Below are 19407 nucleotides of genomic sequence, written 5' to 3'. Positions count from 1 at the left end.
TTAATTTGAAGGTATTATGATTCATAGCACAGGAGCAAAAGTATTTAAATAAAAGACTTTTTGAATGATTATAATTAATTATATCTTAATTATATTTTACATTATTTGACTAATTTGTTTTCTATTACTTCAATGAAAAGTGTTAATACTTTAGCGCACTTTTCTACTAGTAGTAAAATTTATAAATAAAAATATAACATATTATTTTTGTAGTTAAAATTTATTAAAAATTATATAGTTATGTACTTAATAAAACTCACATGTATTATAATTTTAAATTAGGTTTAAGAGACTAGAGTGCTTGTTGAATATTCGTCGCTTGTACCAGTGATTTTCTTTTCTTTAGGAATTAACAATCTTTAATATTCACAATAACACAAAGAAATAATAGCTAAAATGATTACATTTTCTTAAAATAATGTGGTAATAAAAAAAGAGTATTTTAATTCCAGCACTTTGTCATATATAAAGAGAGAGGAATGAGATAAAATATATGGATAGAACAGAATTTCACTTAAAATACAAAGATTGAGTTAAACATAAGAATAAAAAATAGGTTTAATTTTAGATTTATCCAATTTGCACAAGATATTACAAGGTAAAAATTTACACTATCAACTATTCAAAATATTTTTTAATAAAACTAATCACAAAAAACTTATAAAATTTATGAGTATGAGAGTCTTTTACAGCGATAACTTCAAACTTCAAACTCAAATAATAATACTGTGTCATCCTTTTTATATATTATTTTACCTTTATTTGTCGATATAAATTAATTATTATAATAATTAAAAATATTTACATTATAAAATAATTAATTAACAAACATAAAATTATACATTTAACTACCTTCTCATTTTTTTTTCTAATTTATTATGTATTACGTGAATATATAATTAATATCTTAACACATAAAATGTATGCTTCAAGATAACATTGTAAATAAATACAATAACGTGATCAGTCAACCGTGAAAAATTTACAAAACATGGATAGTGGAGATAAAAATTTAAATTTAATTATGTAGACCTGACCTGATAGGAAGGTGCCTGTTTTCCTGTCTAGTATCTCATTTTTACAATATTTAAAAAAAAGTGGAGTTTTCAAAATTAATGTGTGCCATATAAGTTTGATATGTAAAACTTTCAATACATATAACAGAATTACATGAAGTTGTGGTATTTACTCACAAAAAAAAGCATGTATTTTGATGTAGAGGACTTTTCTGTTCCAAATAAAAAACACCAAAAAATGCCGTATTACATTTTTTCTCTTACAGAAACAAAAATGTACGATACTGAAATACATCCAGTCTCTACTTTATTGTGCTGCAAAATAGAATTGAACTCACTGCAGATGGTTTTGACCTTTGCATTTAATCAAGGAGGCTTCATCAGTCTGAAAAAACCTATTGAACCTGTGGCATTTCCCAGTGCCAAAAATAACCGAAAAATAAATAAAATTCTCAGGTGTTATGCTTGTACTATCCCTCGGAATGCTGTTTGCAGCCCTTGGGTCCATAATGCTTGGTGCCGCGCCTCACAATCTCTTTGCACAAGTAGCAGTAGTGGCTTTGGCATGCCCAGCAAAACAAGTGATTATTATTTCCAATCTGTTTTTAAATTCAAAATGGCAATGGAGAAAGTAATTAGTGATGACAAATAAACAATCTTCCAACCACAACGAATAGGGACTCTTCGACTGTTAAGACCCTGAAATGAGTAGTTTGCCCTGGAATAGCCCCTCCTTTAACCAATTCACTACTAGTCGTAACAGGTTTTTTGATAGCAAAAGGGAAAGAAATCTGGTATTCGAGGTACCAGGCCTCCAGAGAGAAAAGAGAATTCCAATGTAAAAATATTCCTCTCATTCAAAGGTTCATTACACTGCTTTTATTGCATGCATAATGGTTTCCGCATATCACGGTAACCATGTAACAGAAAAGATTCATATTTCATAAAAGACAAAATAACAATTTAACTCTCTCAATGCACGTAATCCTCCCAATTTGATGGCCTCATAATACGTCTTTTGGGCCTAGTGCTGACAGCTTCAATTGGCCCATTCTCGTCCTCAGTGACTGTTGCATCATTCGTCACGTCAGGCAAAAGAACCTTGTCCTCAAGGTTGAAAGTACGTTTGATATCACCCCAAGGTTCCCACGTAGCTTCCTCGGGAGAGAGTCCTTGCCATTGCACCAGAACTTCTAGTTGAGGTGAATCATTTGCAGTGGTTTCACGGGTGTCTAAAATAACTAATGGATTAAGTAAGGGTCCATTATTATAAGTACCCAATGGTAGTGTTCCTGGTTCCTGAGGAGGAGAACCACTGTGAGCTTTCAAAACAGAGCAGTGAAATACCGGGTGAATTTTTGAAGTGTCCGGAAGATCTAAACGATAGGCCACTGGGCCAATCCGACTGAGAATTTGAAATGGACCAAAATAGCGTTTGGCAAGTTTTTGTGGGGTTTTATCCTTAAGCGAAGTTTGGCGATATGGGCGGAGTTTGACGTAAACCCACGTACCTACCTCATACTGAACATCACGACGGTGAGCATCCGCCATTGCCTTCATTCGATCTTGAGCTTTCTGCAAATTTTGACGTAAGCGAGACAAAATGTGGTCCCGTGAGCTAAGCAAGTGATCAACAGCTTCAACTTGAGAGTGACCCAAAATATACCCTGGCAAGGAAGGGGGAGAACGACCGTATACAACTTCAAATGGGGTGTAACCCGTAGCCGAATGAATAGTAGTGTTGTAACACCATTCAGCCCAAGGGATGTATTGACTCCATTTTGATGGCTGGGCATGACAAAAAGCACGTAAATATTGTTCAAGAGTGCAATTAAGAACCTCCGTCTGTCCGTCGGTCTGTGGGTGGTAAGCAGAAGACATTCGCAATTGTGTGCCACTGGCTTTGAATAACTCTTGCCAAAATTTGCTCAGAAATAAAGGGTCACGATCGGAAACAATACTTTTGGGCATGCCGTGGAGTTTGCCAACTACGTCAAAGAAAAGCATAGCCACTTGATAGGCTGAGAACTGAGTAGGAAGCATGGCAAAATGGGCGGCTTTGGAGAAACGATCAACAACCACAAAAATGGAAGTGTACCCATGTGACGGTGGTAAACCAGTAATAAAGTCCATGGCCAAATCTTCCCAAACACGATGCGGCAGCGGAAGAGGCTGAAGTAACCCAGCAGGTTTCTGAGGCACATATTTAATCTGTTGACACACCACACATTGACGAATGAAGGTTTTCACATCCTTAGTCATAGAAGGCCAAAAAAAATTTTCTTGCAACCGATGGAGTGTCTTAACAATACCCAAGTGTCCACCCAAAGGGGTTGCATGAAATTCTTGCATGAGAATCTCACGAAAAGGAGACGTAGAAGGCAGCCAAATGCGATTTTTATACAAAATTAATCCATCCTGCAATGTATAATCAGAGAACGCAATAGGATTTTGATTGATACCATTCAAAAGCTGAGTGTAAGAGTGATCACGTTGTAAAGTGGTGCGCGATTCATCCAAAAATTGGAAGTGAGGAATAGTGAGCACATAGTAATGGCCAGAGTTGTCTTCCTCAGAGATGCGAGAAAGGGCATCAGCAACCACATTAGAATGGCCAGCACGATACTGAATCGTGTAATTATATCCAAGGAGTTTACTCATAGAATTGCTGCTCCGGAGTCTGGATGGTCTGAGTCAATAATTCTTTAAGAGGTTTGTGATCTGTTTGAATGATGAAAAAGTGCCCCAATAAATATTGACGCCACTTTTTAATGGCTGCAACTATGGCGTGCAATTCACGTAAGTAGGTGGATGCTTGCATCATCCTGGAACAGAACTTTTTACTAAAGAAAGCAATTGACCGTTGATCTTGAGAGAGAACCGCACCCATGGCAATGCCTGAAGCATCTGATTGAATAACAAAAGGTTTTGAAAAATTCGGTAATGCCAAGACTGGGGTTGTGGACATCACCTGCTTGAGTTTGTCAAAAGCGGTTTGTGCCTCTGGAGACCAATGAAAAGCATCCTTTCGAAGCAAATCTGTGAGGGGTCCAGCCAAGGAAGCATAGCCCCGAATGAATTTGCGATAAAACCCCGTTAGACCCAAGAAGCCTTTTAATGTCCGCACAGAAGTAGGGGGTGGCCATTGCAACATGACCTTAATTTTGGCAGTATCAGGTCCCATTGATCCAGCACTTACCACATGTCCCAGATATTCCACCTGTTGTAAAGCAAATGAACATTTGGACAATTTCAAGTAAAATTGGTTAGCACTTAACAATTCAAAAGTGATTTGCAAATGCAATAAGTGATCCTCCCACGTCGTGCTATAGATAAGTATGTCATCGAAAAACACGATGATGAACTTGCGGAGATGAGGTCTGAATAAGGCGTTCATGGTGGCCTGAAATGTGGCAGGCGCATTCGAAAGACCGAAAGGTAAAACTCGAAACTCAAAATGTCCATCATGAGTGCGAAAAGCGGTCTTATGAATGTCCTCTGGCTTCATCCGAATCTGGTGATAACCTTGCAATAAATCCAGTTTGGAAAACCAAATGGCAGCACCCAATTCATCCAATAATTCATCAATGGTCGGTATAGGAAAATTATCAGGAACCGTGATAGCGTTCAAGGCACGATAGTCCACACAGAACCGCCAAGTGTTATCTTTCTTTTTAACCAAGAGGACAGGAGATGAGAAAGCACTAGTACTAGGTTGAATCTCCCCTGAAGCAAGCATGCGAGCCACTTGAGCTTCAATTTCTTGTTTTTGCGAATAAGGGTAACGATATGGACGAACTTTAACAGGAGCAGAATTAGGCAACAAAGTAATAGCATGATCAGTAGGACGCTCCGGAGGTAAGGTTGAAGGCTCCTCAAATAAGAACTGGAAACGTTGCAGTAAATCAGATAATTCCATATTATCAGTGGGTATCACACAAAACAGCTCAACCGAGGAAGGCACGATGGGTAGCATAGTGAGATGAAAACATTCGGCAATCTGCCCCCATTGGGACAATCGACGTAAATGATGAACCGAAATGGGTATAGATGTTGTATTAATATCACCTATCAATTTGACCATTTGGCCGGACCACATAAACTGCATCGTAAGCTTCTCATAGTCCGTTAAAACAGGACCCAAACTGCGAAGCCATTGTACCCCAAGCACGGCTTCAGGTCCACAGAGATCAATTAAATGAAAATCAACCAAAAAGGCATGATCCTGGATTACGAGCGGAACTTGGGTGCACACCTGAGAGCAAGTTAGAGCATGGCCATTACCAACCATTACTGACAGTGGGGTGGTGGTACTGCAAGGAAGACCCAATGCATGGGCGCGCTTAGACTGAAGGAAATTATGAGAACTTCCGCTGTCAATCAAAACACGAACAGAATGCTCTAAGATTTGTCCAGTAACACGAAACATTTTCGAGTTAAAATGACCCGACAATGCATTTAGACTTAACTGAACGGAGTCAGGTAGAGGTGAAACAATATTTTCGGTTACAGGGGAATCAGGAGGTATCGTCTCTTCATCGTCATGCACTAGAAGGAAAAAACGAGATTTGCAACGGTGACCAGGACTGTATTTTTCATCACAGTTGTAACATAAACCACGATCACGTCGATTCTGCATTTCCGTAGCTGACAAACGTTTAAATGGGATAGCTGGCGTAACCGATTGGGAAAGCAAAGGTGGTTGTTGAGACGGCGGTAAGGGACGAGACGTCGACAGGGGACGAGACACCGATACAGTGGGATTCCGAGGAGGAGGTACCATGGAATTGAATTTATCCTCCTGAAGTTTGGCCAACTCCGCCGCTTCCGAAAAAGACACCGGTTGGAATGCGAGAACCTCACGTTGAATGTCCGGACGAAGTCCAGAAATGAAGCACTCAAGAAGAAACGAAGGGGGAACATCCATGATCCTGTTTGCCAGTCCTTCAAAGTCGTTTAGATACTGCAAAACTGACCCAGTTTGAGTAAGCTTACAAAGACGCCCCTTAACATTGTGAAAGCGCGATGGGGCAAAGCGCGTTTCAAGAGACTGTAAGAAATCTGGCCAAGAACGAAGGAGGTGATTCCGCTCCAACCACTGAAACCAACTAAGGGCGGGACCATCCATGTAAAAGGAAACGATCTGGAGACGCTCGAGGTCTGGAATTTGATGATAGTCGAAAAAACGAGTGGCCGAAAAAATCCAATCGAAGGCATTGGAACCATCAAAACGAGGGCAGTCCAACCGAACTTTAGGGGTTTGCTTCGAAAACGATGCGTGGGGGGTTAGTTTGTTTTGAAGAGACGCAACCTCCGAAGAAAGGCCGTCAATGCGCGTGGTCAAACGTGAGACTTGCTCAATCAATAGGTCGAGGGCAGAAGGCTGAGGTGTCGTCATTGAAAGCACCAAATGATAGCAAAAGGGAAAGAAATCTGGTATTCGAGGTACCAGGCCTCCAGAGAGAAAAGAGAATTCCAATGTAAAAATATTCCTCTCATTCAAAGGTTCATTACACTGCTTTTATTGCATGCATAATGGTTTCCGCATATCACGGTAACCATGTAACAGAAAAGATTCCTATTTCATAAAAGACAAAATAACAATTTAACTCTCTCAATGCACGTAATCCTCCCAATTTGATGGCCTCATAATACGTCTTTTGGGCCTAGTGCTGACAGCTTCAATTGGCCCATTCTCGTCCTCAGTGACTGTTGCATCATTTTTGGTCATGTTGTACGAGTTCGTAAGTTGAAACATTACCTCACAAAAGGTATTGCTTGGAGATGCAAAAGACATACAATGAGAATAGGAAAATCCTTGAATGATTTCTAAGTAACAGCAGATGCAGTGCAAATGGCGGCAAACATAAGCATATTCAAGTTCAAGATAATGTACGAGGATGTCAAAATATAATACACAAAAAACTGGAAGGTCATTTCTGTGGTTGATAATAAAATAGAGTTCCTCTCAGCTGTATCGCAGGCTAACCAAATCCATAATCACAATCCTTGCATAGAATTCATTATTTCAGTAACTCAACAATTCTCAGTCATTCAAATAGACACTTCCATGAAATATTTTAGCAAGAAACAAACAGAAAACTTTGCTCACCTTTGCATTAAATTGACGACAATTAGGACATGTCAAGCCTCGTTGAGGAAAAAGCTCAGCGTGTAACTGTCCTACTACCTGGCGATCATTTATTCGCTCTTGCCAGGACTCAACCATTTCTCGTGGGAACAGCTCACATGAACCATCCCTTGAAAGAATGAAATAGAGTCCCATAAGAATTATGTAATTTGAATTTAGGCAGATGCAAATCATGCAAAAGATTTTGGCAGTGTATTACTTTTAAAAAGCCAAATACCTGAAATGTCCATAAGGATCTAATGGATCAATTGCCTTGTTGCAGCGGTAACAAAAGTATTGTTCACAATTACCACATTTCATCTTGTTACAACCTTCAGTTCGAGAAATTGCCATGTCACAAGAAGGGCATAGCTTGGAATCACGATGAATTTCTTTCATACTGAGCATTTCATTAATCTTTTCACGTTCTCTACGCTTTTGATCTTCCTTTAAATGGGATGAATTTTGACGGTCCTAAAGTAAGACGAAAATCAGAAAACTGGAAGCCACTTTTTGGTTAAAAATTACAGCCAAAAATCAAGATGAAGGATAATAAAATAGAAAGACACGACTCAAAATACATGCTCTTTTGACAATCAAGAGCAATAGAAACTAGCAACATATATTGCTCGTGATAGTATTGTTGATTACTCCCACCCAGGGATTTGTAATTTTCCAATTTGATTCGGTATATTGTATCTGTATCTTTTACCCATGATTTGATTGTGTTTCATTTGATTTATCCATCACATTTGTCGATAAGCTCTGTAAATTATTTTGCCTACGATAGTATGTTTATTACTCCCATGCTTGGGATTTGTAATTTGCCAATTTGATTACAGCATCACCATTGTATTTGTATCTCTTATCCATGATTTAATTGTATTTCATTTGATATTATCCCTCACATAATATTTGACAATAAGCTCTATAAATATAACTCGTATCACACATAATTTTGTATCACCCTCATTTTCAATCAATCTCCCTTATTAGTTTTCTCTATCTCTCCCTGCTCTCTTGGGCTCATGCGGATGGGAAAAAAGGATAAAGAAATGGGTGGAGCCAATGGACTATTTACTACAGGAGTAAGAGTGAATATCATTATACTTACTCCACTCAATAATTTTTATTGACACTGACTTTCGTCAATCTAAGATTAGTATAATAGTTCTCAAAAGTAGATCAAGTTCAAAAAATCTCATCACCATTCAACTACATTTTAATGCAATAATAAGCCTTTAAAATATAAGTAGATGCTGGTTATAAGAGTATATACCACTATGTATTCACCAAAAAAGAAATTTCATAGATGTGAGTCTATGACAATAATTGACAACTAAACCATTCATCCAATTTTGGATCCAAATAACATACCTGCAAAATCTGAAGCTTCATATCTAGACTCATGCATGCTATGCCAACGTGACGTCGTTCCCTGCAAAGGGTACAAAAACTAAAATAACATTTTGGGCATTGAGCATGCTGGTCTTCATCCTCTATACAGGGGGTTTCACATCTTGGACAATAAACAACATCAGACATTGATGCAAGTGTTTTTTCCAACATCATTGATTCCCAGCGCTCATAATCTCTGTCATCTAGCAAGTGTTTTAAAAGGCCAGGTGGAATCATGACTGTACATTTTGCTTCAGGACATTGAAGATTACTAACAGTTCCTTCCTTTACATGTATCTGGGCAAAGGTCTTCAAGCATTTGAGGCAAAAGAAATGCATACATGGCAACCGGATAAACTCGGAACCTGATAGGTAAAGGGGGCAGACATAAGAACTATGTTCAATATTAACTCTATTAGACCAAACATTGAAAAAATTAGACCCAAGTCGTGCATATAAATAATAAAGCACACTGGACTGAAAAAGTCTTCAGAAATTAGAAGCCAACAATGCAGATGATATTATCCTTGCTGTCAATAGGAAGAAGTAGAAATGCATTGGCTCAAGCAGTGATGTGATACAGCACTAGTTTTTCCACATAAAAAACTACGGAAGTCCATAAGTTGGGGAAAAAAATTATAGAGAAGACAAGGAGTAAGATCCAGTTTTCTATCAGAGGAAAGAGCCAAATACAGTAAAGGGATTGAAGTCAGAATTGAAATAGCATGAAGCCATGAACTGGATTATGATGAAAAGAAGTCAAACAAAGGATTTCTTCTAACAAAATTAACCATTTCGATGAGCCTACTACAACATAAGGTTAGTCAGATATGTGAATGGTTGGATGGTATAAGCCAAATTCCTTTTGGCCACTAAAATCACCAAATAAAACTTATATATTGATGGGCTGCTATGTTGCACCAACAAGTTGGTGGACTCAACATTTTTTGTGTTGCATAGGTATTTGACACATGCGTTTCGATACTTTGATAAAACATATTCTGTCATGTCATCTGCATTCCATATCCTCTTCACAACTGGACATGTGCACCATCACAACACGTACTCACCCACAATGTTTTGAAACCAAAACAAAACAAAACTGCAACAGTTTTAAAATCAAAATAAAATAATTACACAAAAACAGATACACAACATCAAAACATTTTAAAAAAAAAAAAAAAAAAAAAAACATAAAAGCATAACACTTTTAAAGTCTAATAGTCACTAGAAAAATGCATCACCCATAAAATAAAAATAAAAGAGTTACAAGAAATAGATAAACCATGCTTATATAAGTCAAATGTCACTTTTAATTTTTCATTAAATGGTGAGCAAATGAAATTATTTGAAGCCGTACAGTACAGAAAATTTTTTAAAGGGGTGTTTGTATTCAATACGGAGAACTCTTCATTTATTTATTATTCCCAGTTCATATATACATTTGAGTTCAGTGTATTTCGTATGTTCAAGCTGAATAATAGTAGTAATAATTTTCAATTTTAATATAATTTTTTTCAATTACAATAACATTTATTTTGTGTTTTGTGAATTATACACATGCATAAATATATACTTTAAAGTAGTTAAACACATCATATCCTATATTTGTCAAGATGAGAAGAACCGCTATTGGATACGTGTTGTACCCAATACTCATTTTATGAGTGCTTCATAGGTGATCTGCTAAGTAACAGAGCTCCAATTATTAAAATTAATTGAACTGTTAATGATTCACCACCAATGAAGTTCAAAGAAACTGTTTATGAATGGCGATGATCAGACATACAGTTTCAGGTCTCAACAAGAGAAGGTAACTCTAATGTGACATGTGATAGAATAAGATGAAATTCAAAATTAGTTGCATCTTTGTAAAGCACTAAGTCAGGCATAAATAGGAAATTACCTGCATATTCACCAAAGCAAATGTTACATTGATGTAATTCTTTGAGGAAGTTCTCATTGTGTCTCTTATCATTGTAATTTCGTAAAAAAGGAATATCAATATCAATGCATTCAGCTCCTGAAACAACGTGCTCATCCCGGACAACATTCATGCCATAAGGCCCAAGTGTGATTTCTTCATCAAATCCCAGATGAGAAAGAGAAGAACCATGCAACCATTCTACCCAAGGGTAAATTACTTCCTGCCCTTGTTGTTCAGCCCATATTGAATCCAACTTGGAACACAGTCTCAGAATCTTCGCAGGTTCCAACCACTTAACAGAGAGTGTAAATATAGGTGGTTGGTGGCTAGGGTAAGACTTAGGTAATAAACATGTCAAAACAACCGGTGGAAGATATTGGACTTTGAAAGTGTATAAGAATTCATCTGAACTGCTGTTTACAGTCTCAAGTTGATTAAAAGAGTTCAACTTAGCAGTGATGGCTATTTCACCCAAAACATCAATGTGTATATGTATCTGAGGGAGGGCAAAAGGAAACGAGAGTCAGTATTAGGTTTCAGAAAATTTGCATTGTAATGAAACATAGCCATAGCTGAATAATTAGGCTTTTAGCAAGACCTGAAAACAACGCAAGCCTTTCCATCTCTCAAGGCCGAAAACATTTTCTCCATAAATTGACTCCACCACAAGTATCTGCAACATTAGATATCACATGCCATGTTAATTCTGCTTCAAATCAATACATCCAAACTCAATGAAGTTCTTAGCCGTATTTTTTGCTGTTCAGGGAGAATTGAGTTTTAACTGGCAACCTGTGTTGACATTAAAAGCAAACTTACTTGCAGCTTCTGAGGTGTTTCTGGTGTTGTTCTCCAATCAAATTAAAGTTTCATCGCGATAAAAGTTCACATTAATAATTATCATAAATTCATAATTACCGAAATAAACTGAAAATAGAGAGCATTACTAAAAGATCCTAAGAAGTTGTGTAGCGTTGTCCTAACTCAATGCGAATAGAGGTGCAACTACAATTCTAATTGTAGAACATTATTAGAAGCACCTAAAAAGTTATTCCAAGTTTTTCTCTCAACTCCAATGCAAATAGAGGTGTAACTACAATTTCTATAGGAGAACATTACCAAAAGTACCTAAGAAGCTCTAAGTTTTGTCCCGAGAATAAAACATTAATTCCGATCGTTTTGCCCAAACCAATAATGTCAAAAAAAAAAAAAACAGTAACCAAGCGATCGAAGATTTAATTCCTACAGCGTTATCTCTACCTCATCTTGTTGCAATTGATCATTGATTCTGATCTGCTCTTCGGACAAATCAGGTTCCTCAATTTTACAGAGCAGCTTATCAAGCCTGGTCTGAATATCGTCATCATCATCACCGTCGTCATCATCATCATTATCGCCGCCTCCTTCCTCGACCTTGCTGGAACAAACCACGCGATCGGTGCCGTCAACGGTGTTGAGCTCGGAGGTACCGCCCGCGTCCTCGCCATGGTGATTTAGAGATGCGACAGTTACGTCCTCGTTGACATCCTCAACGGAATGAGAGTTGAAGGAAGAAACCGCAGCAGGCTTGTTCACGACACGGTATTTCAAGTTCGGTTGGTGTGGGCCTCGGTTCCTACGTGCGGGCCTGCGGTGGTTTGGTGAGCCCAAATTGTGGTGAGCGGCAGAAGCGTTTGGAGCGAAGAACGAGTCTTCCGCTCCACGTTGCTGTTTCCCTCTCATGGGGAACCAATTGGAGGAATGTTATTGTGGTATGAACTATGCCGTTGCATTTGCAGCTTATTCTGTTCTCAGTTATAAAATATCTTAATTCCATCACCATGGATATATTATTCCAACTGTTTTGTGCGAGGTCAGCTAAAAGTAATTTTTGACCTGCAATTACTAGCCGCCATATGTTTTGTCTCGTCTTTTTACTTTTCTTTCTGTTGGGCTTTAGCCCTAAACTAATTTACCAGGCTTTCATTTTTTTCCGAATTAATTAATTATAATCTTTTAGCGTTTTCGTCACCATCTAAATACAGTTTTAGCAGCGCAGTTTATAAATGATAATTATATTAACAAATTGTGTAATAAAATAAGAATTTAAATTTGTTCAAGTTGAAATTTACTCAAATTCTTTTAAAAAAAAATTAAATGTAATTATACATGTAAAGACCGAGCCTTACTCGACCCAGTCTATGTGGACAACCAGCAGGAGGTGGTAGAGTAGAGATCATCTTTGTCATGTCTATACGGTCAACCCGCAAGAGGTGGTAGAAATCACCTCGGCCATGCCTACCCACAGGAGGCGGAAGACACTCTCTTGGCCCAACTAATAGGAACGTAGACACTGTCTTGGCCCAACTCATAAGGGTGGTGGAGATGGTCTCGATCCAACCCACATAGAGTCGTATAGATCGTCACAACTAAGTTTATTTTGGTATAGGTAGAAGTCATCTTGACACGATTCATCTAAAACACCATAATACAAGGTCCAACTAGGTAGAGAATCATGAAGCAATTAAGAGTAAATAAGCTAATTAAGGAAACATTAGAATGGAGTAACCTCGTAAATCTTGGGCCTAGCAAATAAGGCATATCTAGGTAATATAAATAAGTCACAATTTACGAGGTACGGTTACGATTCACTAATTATTATGGACTTACTCGTGTCTTTGCTGACTTAAGCTTCGAAGTGTCTTTGCAAACACTCTCAAACTTTGCTGCAGCAGTGCTATCCAGATTGAGAGAAAGACATCAGAAGACAAAACATATACTAGGATCATAGGAAACATCTTGGCCCTTGCGTTCCTTTAGGCACGCTTGATTCTAACATGAACAATAATAAAATTTTAGGTTAAAATATTCCATTAGTCTATGTTTTTGTTCAAAAATTTCAATTAGGTCCTAAGATTTTTTTTAATCTCAATTAGGTCCATATTTTTGAAAATGCGTAACAATTTGGTCAATTCCATTAGTATGGTGGCAACGGTGTTAAGGACGTGTGTCACGTGTCAGCTCCTCATTTTTTCTTTTTGAATTTTTTGATTTTTTTTAATTATTCATGCCACGTGTCACGTTAATATTGTGCCACGTGTCAAGTCATTGTCTGAATCTCAATTTGGTCCACATATTTGTTATTTAAATTACATTTCAGTCCATTTATTTTAAAATTTTTAATATATTTATTTTAACTTTTTACAAAATTGTTTTAAAATTTTATATTTAAATTTATAAAATTAATACTCTTAAACCAACTCTAACATTTGTATATAAATTATTTAAAACAATTTTGTAACAAGTTAAAATAAATATTTTAAAATTTTAAAACAAAATATAAGTAAAGTTTAATGTAAAATAAAAATTTAAATAAACTTAATATTATTATGAAATTTATATAAAAGTTAAATTTGATCTCAATTTGGATAGGATGAAATTGAAAATTAAAAAAAATGAATTGAAATATAATCAAAATAACAAATATATGAACCAAATTGAGATTCAAACAATGACTTTGACACGTGTTACCTTTCTGACTTGACACATGACATAATATTGACGTGACACGTGACATGAATAATTTTAAAAAAATAAAAAATTTAAAAAAATAAAAAATTTAAAAAGATGAAAAGCTGATACGTGACACATCTTTAACACAGTTACCACCATACTAAAGGAATGAACCTAATGGTTATGCACTTCTAAAAATATGGACCTAATTGAGATTTTTGAAAAAAACGAGGAGCAATGAAATATTTTAACCAAAATTTAAAAACATTACTTTATTTAGGATAATTATACAATTATTTATATGTAATGACGTCTCTCACACTTATTCGTTCATATATTTAATACATCTCATTTTTCTATTCTTTTTTCATAATTACTATTTTTTTTCAACTACATCAAGAGGCTCGATTTATAAATACTGGCCTTATCAATGCATTTATATAACTGAATATACTTTTTTTTGTAGCTATATCATCTTTCTGTTAAGCAATTTTATTTTTTAACAATATACATTATTACTATATAAATAAAATCTATTTGAATTAAAAAGTCGTATTATCAAAGGCGAGAACGTTTAGTTAATTAACTTTTAAGCACAATATATATTTTTTAATCCAGCCGTTGTGCCAGACTAAGTCTATTTAAAAAGTGAATTTTGTTGGCCGGACCCAAACATCTATAAATTGAAATTATACGTAATTTATATATATATATATATATATATATATATATATATATATATATATATTAATTTAGTGTTATGGCAGTTGCATAGTGTTCTCATAAATAAAATATATATATATATATATATATATATAATTTTATTTTATATAATTGAAATTATGTTGTAATAAAGAAAATTAATTTTGTTAAACTAAAGATTTAAAATACTTATAAGAGATAAGTATTTCAAATCTTTAGTTTTACGAAATTAATTTTCTTTATCACAACATAATTTCAATTATATATATATATATATATATATATATATATATATATATATATATATATATCAAATACGAGTAATCATTCTTTTAAATTTATGTGAACTCTCTTTATATTATTTATTAATTTATTTATGTTTTAGTTCTCGCATTTTGTTATACCGACATATTTTATATGAATTTTATGTTGTAGTTTGAAAATATTATGAAAGGTAAAACAGCACAGTTACGCTGAATGTCATTATATATGGTTTTCGAATCATTGGGAAGGAATATAAGGAATAATTTAACTAAATTCAGAATCTTAGTGGAAGTTTCTCTTACAAATATCAATAAACATCTAGTTTCTTCTTTCATTTTATTTGTAAGGATAACCTCTTAAATATACTTATGATTCATTTGGTAAATTTTGTGGAACTTGTAGTAAATTTCAACACGGATTCGGTAACTTACCTCTTGTGTAACCAAAAAGAGACCCTCGAATCGAATCGGTGAACGCCACCAAGAGCAGCAGACCAGAGAACAGAGGCGTTCCTACGCCGCCTTAAATCCCACTACCATCGTCTTCGGTAAGATCCGTTCTTTCTTAATCTTTCTATTGGACCACAGTGTGAGTAAAATGTTCATAGATTTTTACTGCTGTTATTTCTTACTGGAATTTATTTTTGTAAACTACTCTTCTTAATCTTATAATTACCCCCTTCGTATTATTGTTTAAATTCCGAGATTGGGAATTGCTGCTTGATTTGAATTCATTTAGTGTATTATTATTGGTGTTACTCACTAGAATAACTTTGCCTAAACATCCACTGGCACTGTTCGTTGAAATCTGATTTTGAAATATTATTGTGCTGAAAACCAGTCAGTATTAATATTAATAGAGTTATTTAATCTCTCAATTATGATGTGCTAAGAGTTGGGAACTATTAATTCTCTAATTTGTGAAGGGATGCCCATTATGGCAGCGCCATAGGCTGCAATGGCGTGTTTATATGGCGAAATGTCAGCCCTCTGCCACATCGCACCATTGATAACACTGTCTGATGCACACTTTCATGATTCAACAAAACTTTTGTGCAGGGTATATTTTCCCTTTTTTCCATTTAAAATTGGTTTTGTTGGGAAAAAAAATATCCAACACTTATTTTGAAACTAGTTCTGAACCTAAACCCTGGGTTTAAAACCAGGTTATTGTTTCATGCTTTGGTACTGCTTTTAGATCAGAACCAGGTTGGTATTTGAACCAGATTTAAAATTGGCTTTGAACCAACCAATTCCTGGTTTCTAAAATCACTCTCAATTTGGTTCTGAAAAACACCAAACTTGTTTTTGTAAAAAAATAGTTTGGTATAAAACTAAACCACATGATATGGTTATTGGTTTCCAGACGTAATGTTTTGGGATTTGGCCAAGTTTTTACATTCTTTAATATTTTGTTAGCATTCCTTCTCAAGCTGTTCAAAGTGGCTATTTTTGTTTATTTTGAGATCTTGGGAGCTTTTGGTCTTGTGAGTATTTTTCTCAGATAGCAGCCTTCAATGCCACCCCTATTTCCCATCTATAGTATTGACCTGAAACTGATGTAGTAGGAGACTTTTTCCCCCATTATACGCCATAATATTTATTAGGCTTTAAAGTTGAATTGTTAGTTGTAAATAAATATCTTGCTAAATGTCATGACCATATGAGGATACTATTGTTAAGTTAAAGGATTTCTCAAAATGATTTTGGGAAATGGCATGGTGACTGGGATTTCTACGGGGGATGGTTATCTGATTTGGCAAGATCATCATCATCATAACTTTGTGTGTGCGTGTGCACATTTATTTGTATTTCCGTTTCTGCTCTTCTACACTGGTTTATGTAAAATCTAGTCTTCTTCGATGTGTTTGTTGTAGCAACGCATCCCTTCTTCCATGTATGTATTTATGTAACTACAACTTGCAAGTATAAATTCCAGCTTAATTGCTTATGACACTAATTATATCTACAACATTGATTTTCTCCTGAATTCTGCAGTAAAGATGTAAGTGTAGCTGTGACTGAAATCTTGAACCTACCCCCGATGGACAAATGCAATGGCTGCAGTGTGTCTTCAATTGCTGTCTTTTCAAGTTCCATTTTTGTTGTCTCCTTGATTTTGGTTCGTCTCCTTTATGTCATATATCACAGTCGCAGGCCCTTGAGCAAAAGAGCTTCAAAACCTGTCAGTACCCTCATTATTTTAGGATCAGGTTTTACCTTATTTTCCTTTCTTTTCCATCCATATCAAAACATTCCATGACAATTCCACAAATTAATAATTTTATCTGCTTTAGGTGGTCATACTGCTGAGATGCTTAATCTATTGGCAGTGTTACGGAAAGATAGGTTTAATCCAAGATTCTACATTGCTGCTGCTACTGATAATATGAGTCTTGAAAAAGCTCAGTTGTTGGAAAACTCCCTTTCTACTGAGGTTCTATATTTTACTGTCTCAAGAAGTACCTTTTATCAGTGATCTCTATTTATCTTTTCTTACTCTGGTTTGTAGGTTGGGCAGGGGGCAGGGGACGTCCTACAATATAAAATTGGATAGTTTTTAACACGATACCCCTTTTTTTGATATATATGGTTCAAAATTATGTATGTTAATGCCTATAGTAATTGGTGCTCAAAATATTATGCCATATATTGTTATTTGGTAGTTATAGGGAAATAAAACTTTTTCTTTGGGGATAGTAAATTGGCTGAATTCCTCTAGAATTGAATGTGAGAGTAATTATTGTTGCCGGATACAAACGTGACTACTGTTGTTTGCAATAAGGTAGACCCAAAGCAATGCTGTCCAGTCCCTTATAGGCTTTTTTCACGAGTATCTAGGACTGTACAAATAGCTTATTGTCGCAAGAAGTAGTTGCTACCTAGATGGAATTTTTAAAAATAATAAATTAACTTGAATGGCTGTATTTATTTTGATGGTGTCATTTTTTTTATTGAGCTCTTCTCGAACCTTTTCCAGTTGCAGACTTGGGACCGAAAATAGAGAATATATCTTACTGTCTGTATTTTCACTTCTGCTTGTTGCTGGTTTACAGATTTTGATCAGAAATAAATTTTACTGCAGAATGCAACAAGGGTCACACAGACTGCCCAGTTCATGAAGATATATCGGAGTAGGGAAGTTGGTCAATCATATATAACCTCAATTTGGACTACATTAATTGCAATGGGGCATGCGCTGTGGCTAATGATTAAAATTAGACCTGAAGTGGTACTATGCCAAAATGATTTGGTTCTGTTATCATATTTTAGTCTGTTACAATTTGAGCTAATTATGTATGCTATTATCCAGATACTTTGTAATGGACCTGGAACTTGCATTCCCCTCTGTGCAATTGCATTCATATTTAAGGTTCTTGTTCCCCTCATTAATTTTTATTATTTCCATAACTGAATTTATCTACTTCATTTGATAATTTGTAATGCTACTGAAATCGCTCTGCTTCTCTTGTGCAGGTAGTGGGAATCAAATGGTCATCAATTTTCTATGTTGAGAGTATTGCAAGAGTGAGAAGGCTCTCCTTGAGTGGCTTGCTCCTGTACAAGTTCCGGATGGCTGATCAACTTTTTGTTCAGTGGCCACAGCTGCAACGGCAATATCCCCGAGCTACCTATGTTGGTAGGCTAATGTAACCAACTGGTTCCTTTAATAGTTGTACTATATTTAAGTTTTCTCTGCATTTGCCGAGTGTTTTTATAGGTTAAATGATTGTTATTCTTTGTTTTTCAAAAGGAAAAAAGAAAGATAAGAAGATTAAGATTATTGGAAGAGATTTGGAATGCATCTAGTTTTCGGGATGTGAAACCGTTTCTCACTATTAATCACTATACTTCTAAAGATTTGTTTCCTGTGCTTTTCTTGCTAACTAGAACCTATATATCTTGAATTTGGTAACGGCGTTAGAATAAATTGATATTACTATGATTTGATCTCTGTATTTTTTTGGCCCAACAAGCATCTTTGGAATTTGAAAAGTTTAGGTTGGATTTTGCCGAATTCTTGAACTGTAGATTAGTCTTCTCTCTTTCATATTAGGCAGTTGCTTCAAATGCAGAAATTAAGTGGTACAACTACTTTCATTGAAAGCAGATGTAACCTTTCTACGAAAAATGGAAACAAGGTCAATGTGCAAACCAGTTGTTTTAGCTTATATATATGATAATTTTGGTGCGGCTATAAATTTTTTCAGTGAAGATATTAATAAGCCGTGAAAGTAATGGACATGCTTTAGTAAACCATCTCCTTCTACAATCAATAGAATGATTATAAGCATCAACATTGATAGGAAGGTAACGAGAGTTATAAGTTTCCACTGCTCGTTATATTTGAGTGTTTGTCCTGGTAGTTTTTTTTTTTTTTTTTACTAGGTTTCTCCCATGTGTGTTATCAAATAAAATAAAATGGGTTACTGTCACTGACGTTACCAAAAACTGTGGACAAATGTGCTTCACTCATGA

The 19407-nt window shown here is 35.5% G+C and overlaps 2 protein-coding genes across 5 annotated transcripts; one reads left to right on the top strand and one right to left on the bottom strand.

Annotated features, from left to right (window-relative positions):
* Positions 1 to 1156: 1156 nt before the first annotated feature.
* NHL8 (NDR1/HIN1-like 8) lies at positions 1157 to 12275 on the bottom strand. Its single transcript, XM_028058287.2, has 7 exons — positions 11732 to 12275; positions 11070 to 11144; positions 10451 to 10967; positions 8524 to 8909; positions 7385 to 7620; positions 7129 to 7276; positions 1157 to 1615 (listed from the first exon to the last, which is right to left on the bottom strand). Exons 1-7 carry the CDS (start codon positions 12191 to 12193, stop codon positions 1487 to 1489), a joined length of 1953 nt encoding a protein of 650 aa, XP_027914088.2. The 5' UTR covers positions 12194 to 12275; the 3' UTR covers positions 1157 to 1486.
* A 2907-nt stretch (positions 12276 to 15182) lies between these two features.
* On the top strand, positions 15183 to 18798 carry LOC114170327 (UDP-N-acetylglucosamine transferase subunit ALG14-like). Of its 4 annotated transcripts, XM_028055812.2 has the most exons (7): positions 15186 to 15476; positions 15855 to 15988; positions 16927 to 17141; positions 17226 to 17365; positions 18014 to 18160; positions 18242 to 18301; positions 18406 to 18798. In XM_028055812.2, the coding sequence occupies exons 2-7, from the start codon at positions 15951 to 15953 to the stop codon at positions 18580 to 18582; spliced, it is 777 nt and encodes a 258-aa protein (XP_027911613.2). In that variant the 5' UTR covers positions 15186 to 15476; positions 15855 to 15950; the 3' UTR covers positions 18583 to 18798. The 4 variants fall into 4 exon arrangements, with proteins under 4 accessions (XP_085525685.1, XP_027911613.2, XP_027911617.2 ...); XM_085669559.1 differs by lacking the exon at positions 15855 to 15988 and having other exon boundaries at positions 15183 to 15476; positions 16932 to 17113; XM_028055816.2 differs by lacking the exon at positions 15855 to 15988 and having other exon boundaries at positions 15188 to 15476.
* The last annotated feature ends 609 nt before the right edge of the window (positions 18799 to 19407 follow it).

This window comes from Vigna unguiculata, chromosome 2 (genome assembly GCF_037176805.1).
Source record: "Vigna unguiculata cultivar grain cowpea cultivar isolate G323 ecotype 2 chromosome 2, ASM3717680v1, whole genome shotgun sequence".
Lineage (NCBI taxonomy): Eukaryota > Viridiplantae > Streptophyta > Magnoliopsida > Fabales > Fabaceae > Vigna > Vigna unguiculata.
Note: the sequence above shows the minus strand (reverse complement) of the source record. Positions and strands in the feature narration are given on the sequence as shown.

Bases quoted from the DNA above. Each gene is read 5' to 3' on its own strand.
- NHL8 (XM_028058287.2), bottom strand. From the start codon at position 12,193: ATGAGAGGGAAACAGCAACGTGGAGCGGAAGACTCGTTCTTCGCTCCA. The intron at 8,910-10,450 runs GTAATTTCCTAT...TTTACCTATCAG, and splicing joins TTGCTTTGGTGAATATGCAG to GTTCCGAGTTTATCCGGTTG. The intron at 7,621-8,523 runs GTATGTTATTTG...GTCTTACTTTAG, and splicing joins TGAAGCTTCAGATTTTGCAG to GACCGTCAAAATTCATCCCA.
- LOC114170327 (XM_085669560.1), top strand. From the start codon at position 15,887: ATGGCGTGTTTATATGGCGAAATGTCAGCCCTCTGCCACATCGCACCA. The intron at 17,366-18,013 runs GTTCTATATTTT...ATTTTACTGCAG, and splicing joins AAAACTCCCTTTCTACTGAG to AATGCAACAAGGGTCACACA. The intron at 18,302-18,405 runs GTTCTTGTTCCC...TCTCTTGTGCAG, and splicing joins CAATTGCATTCATATTTAAG to GTAGTGGGAATCAAATGGTC.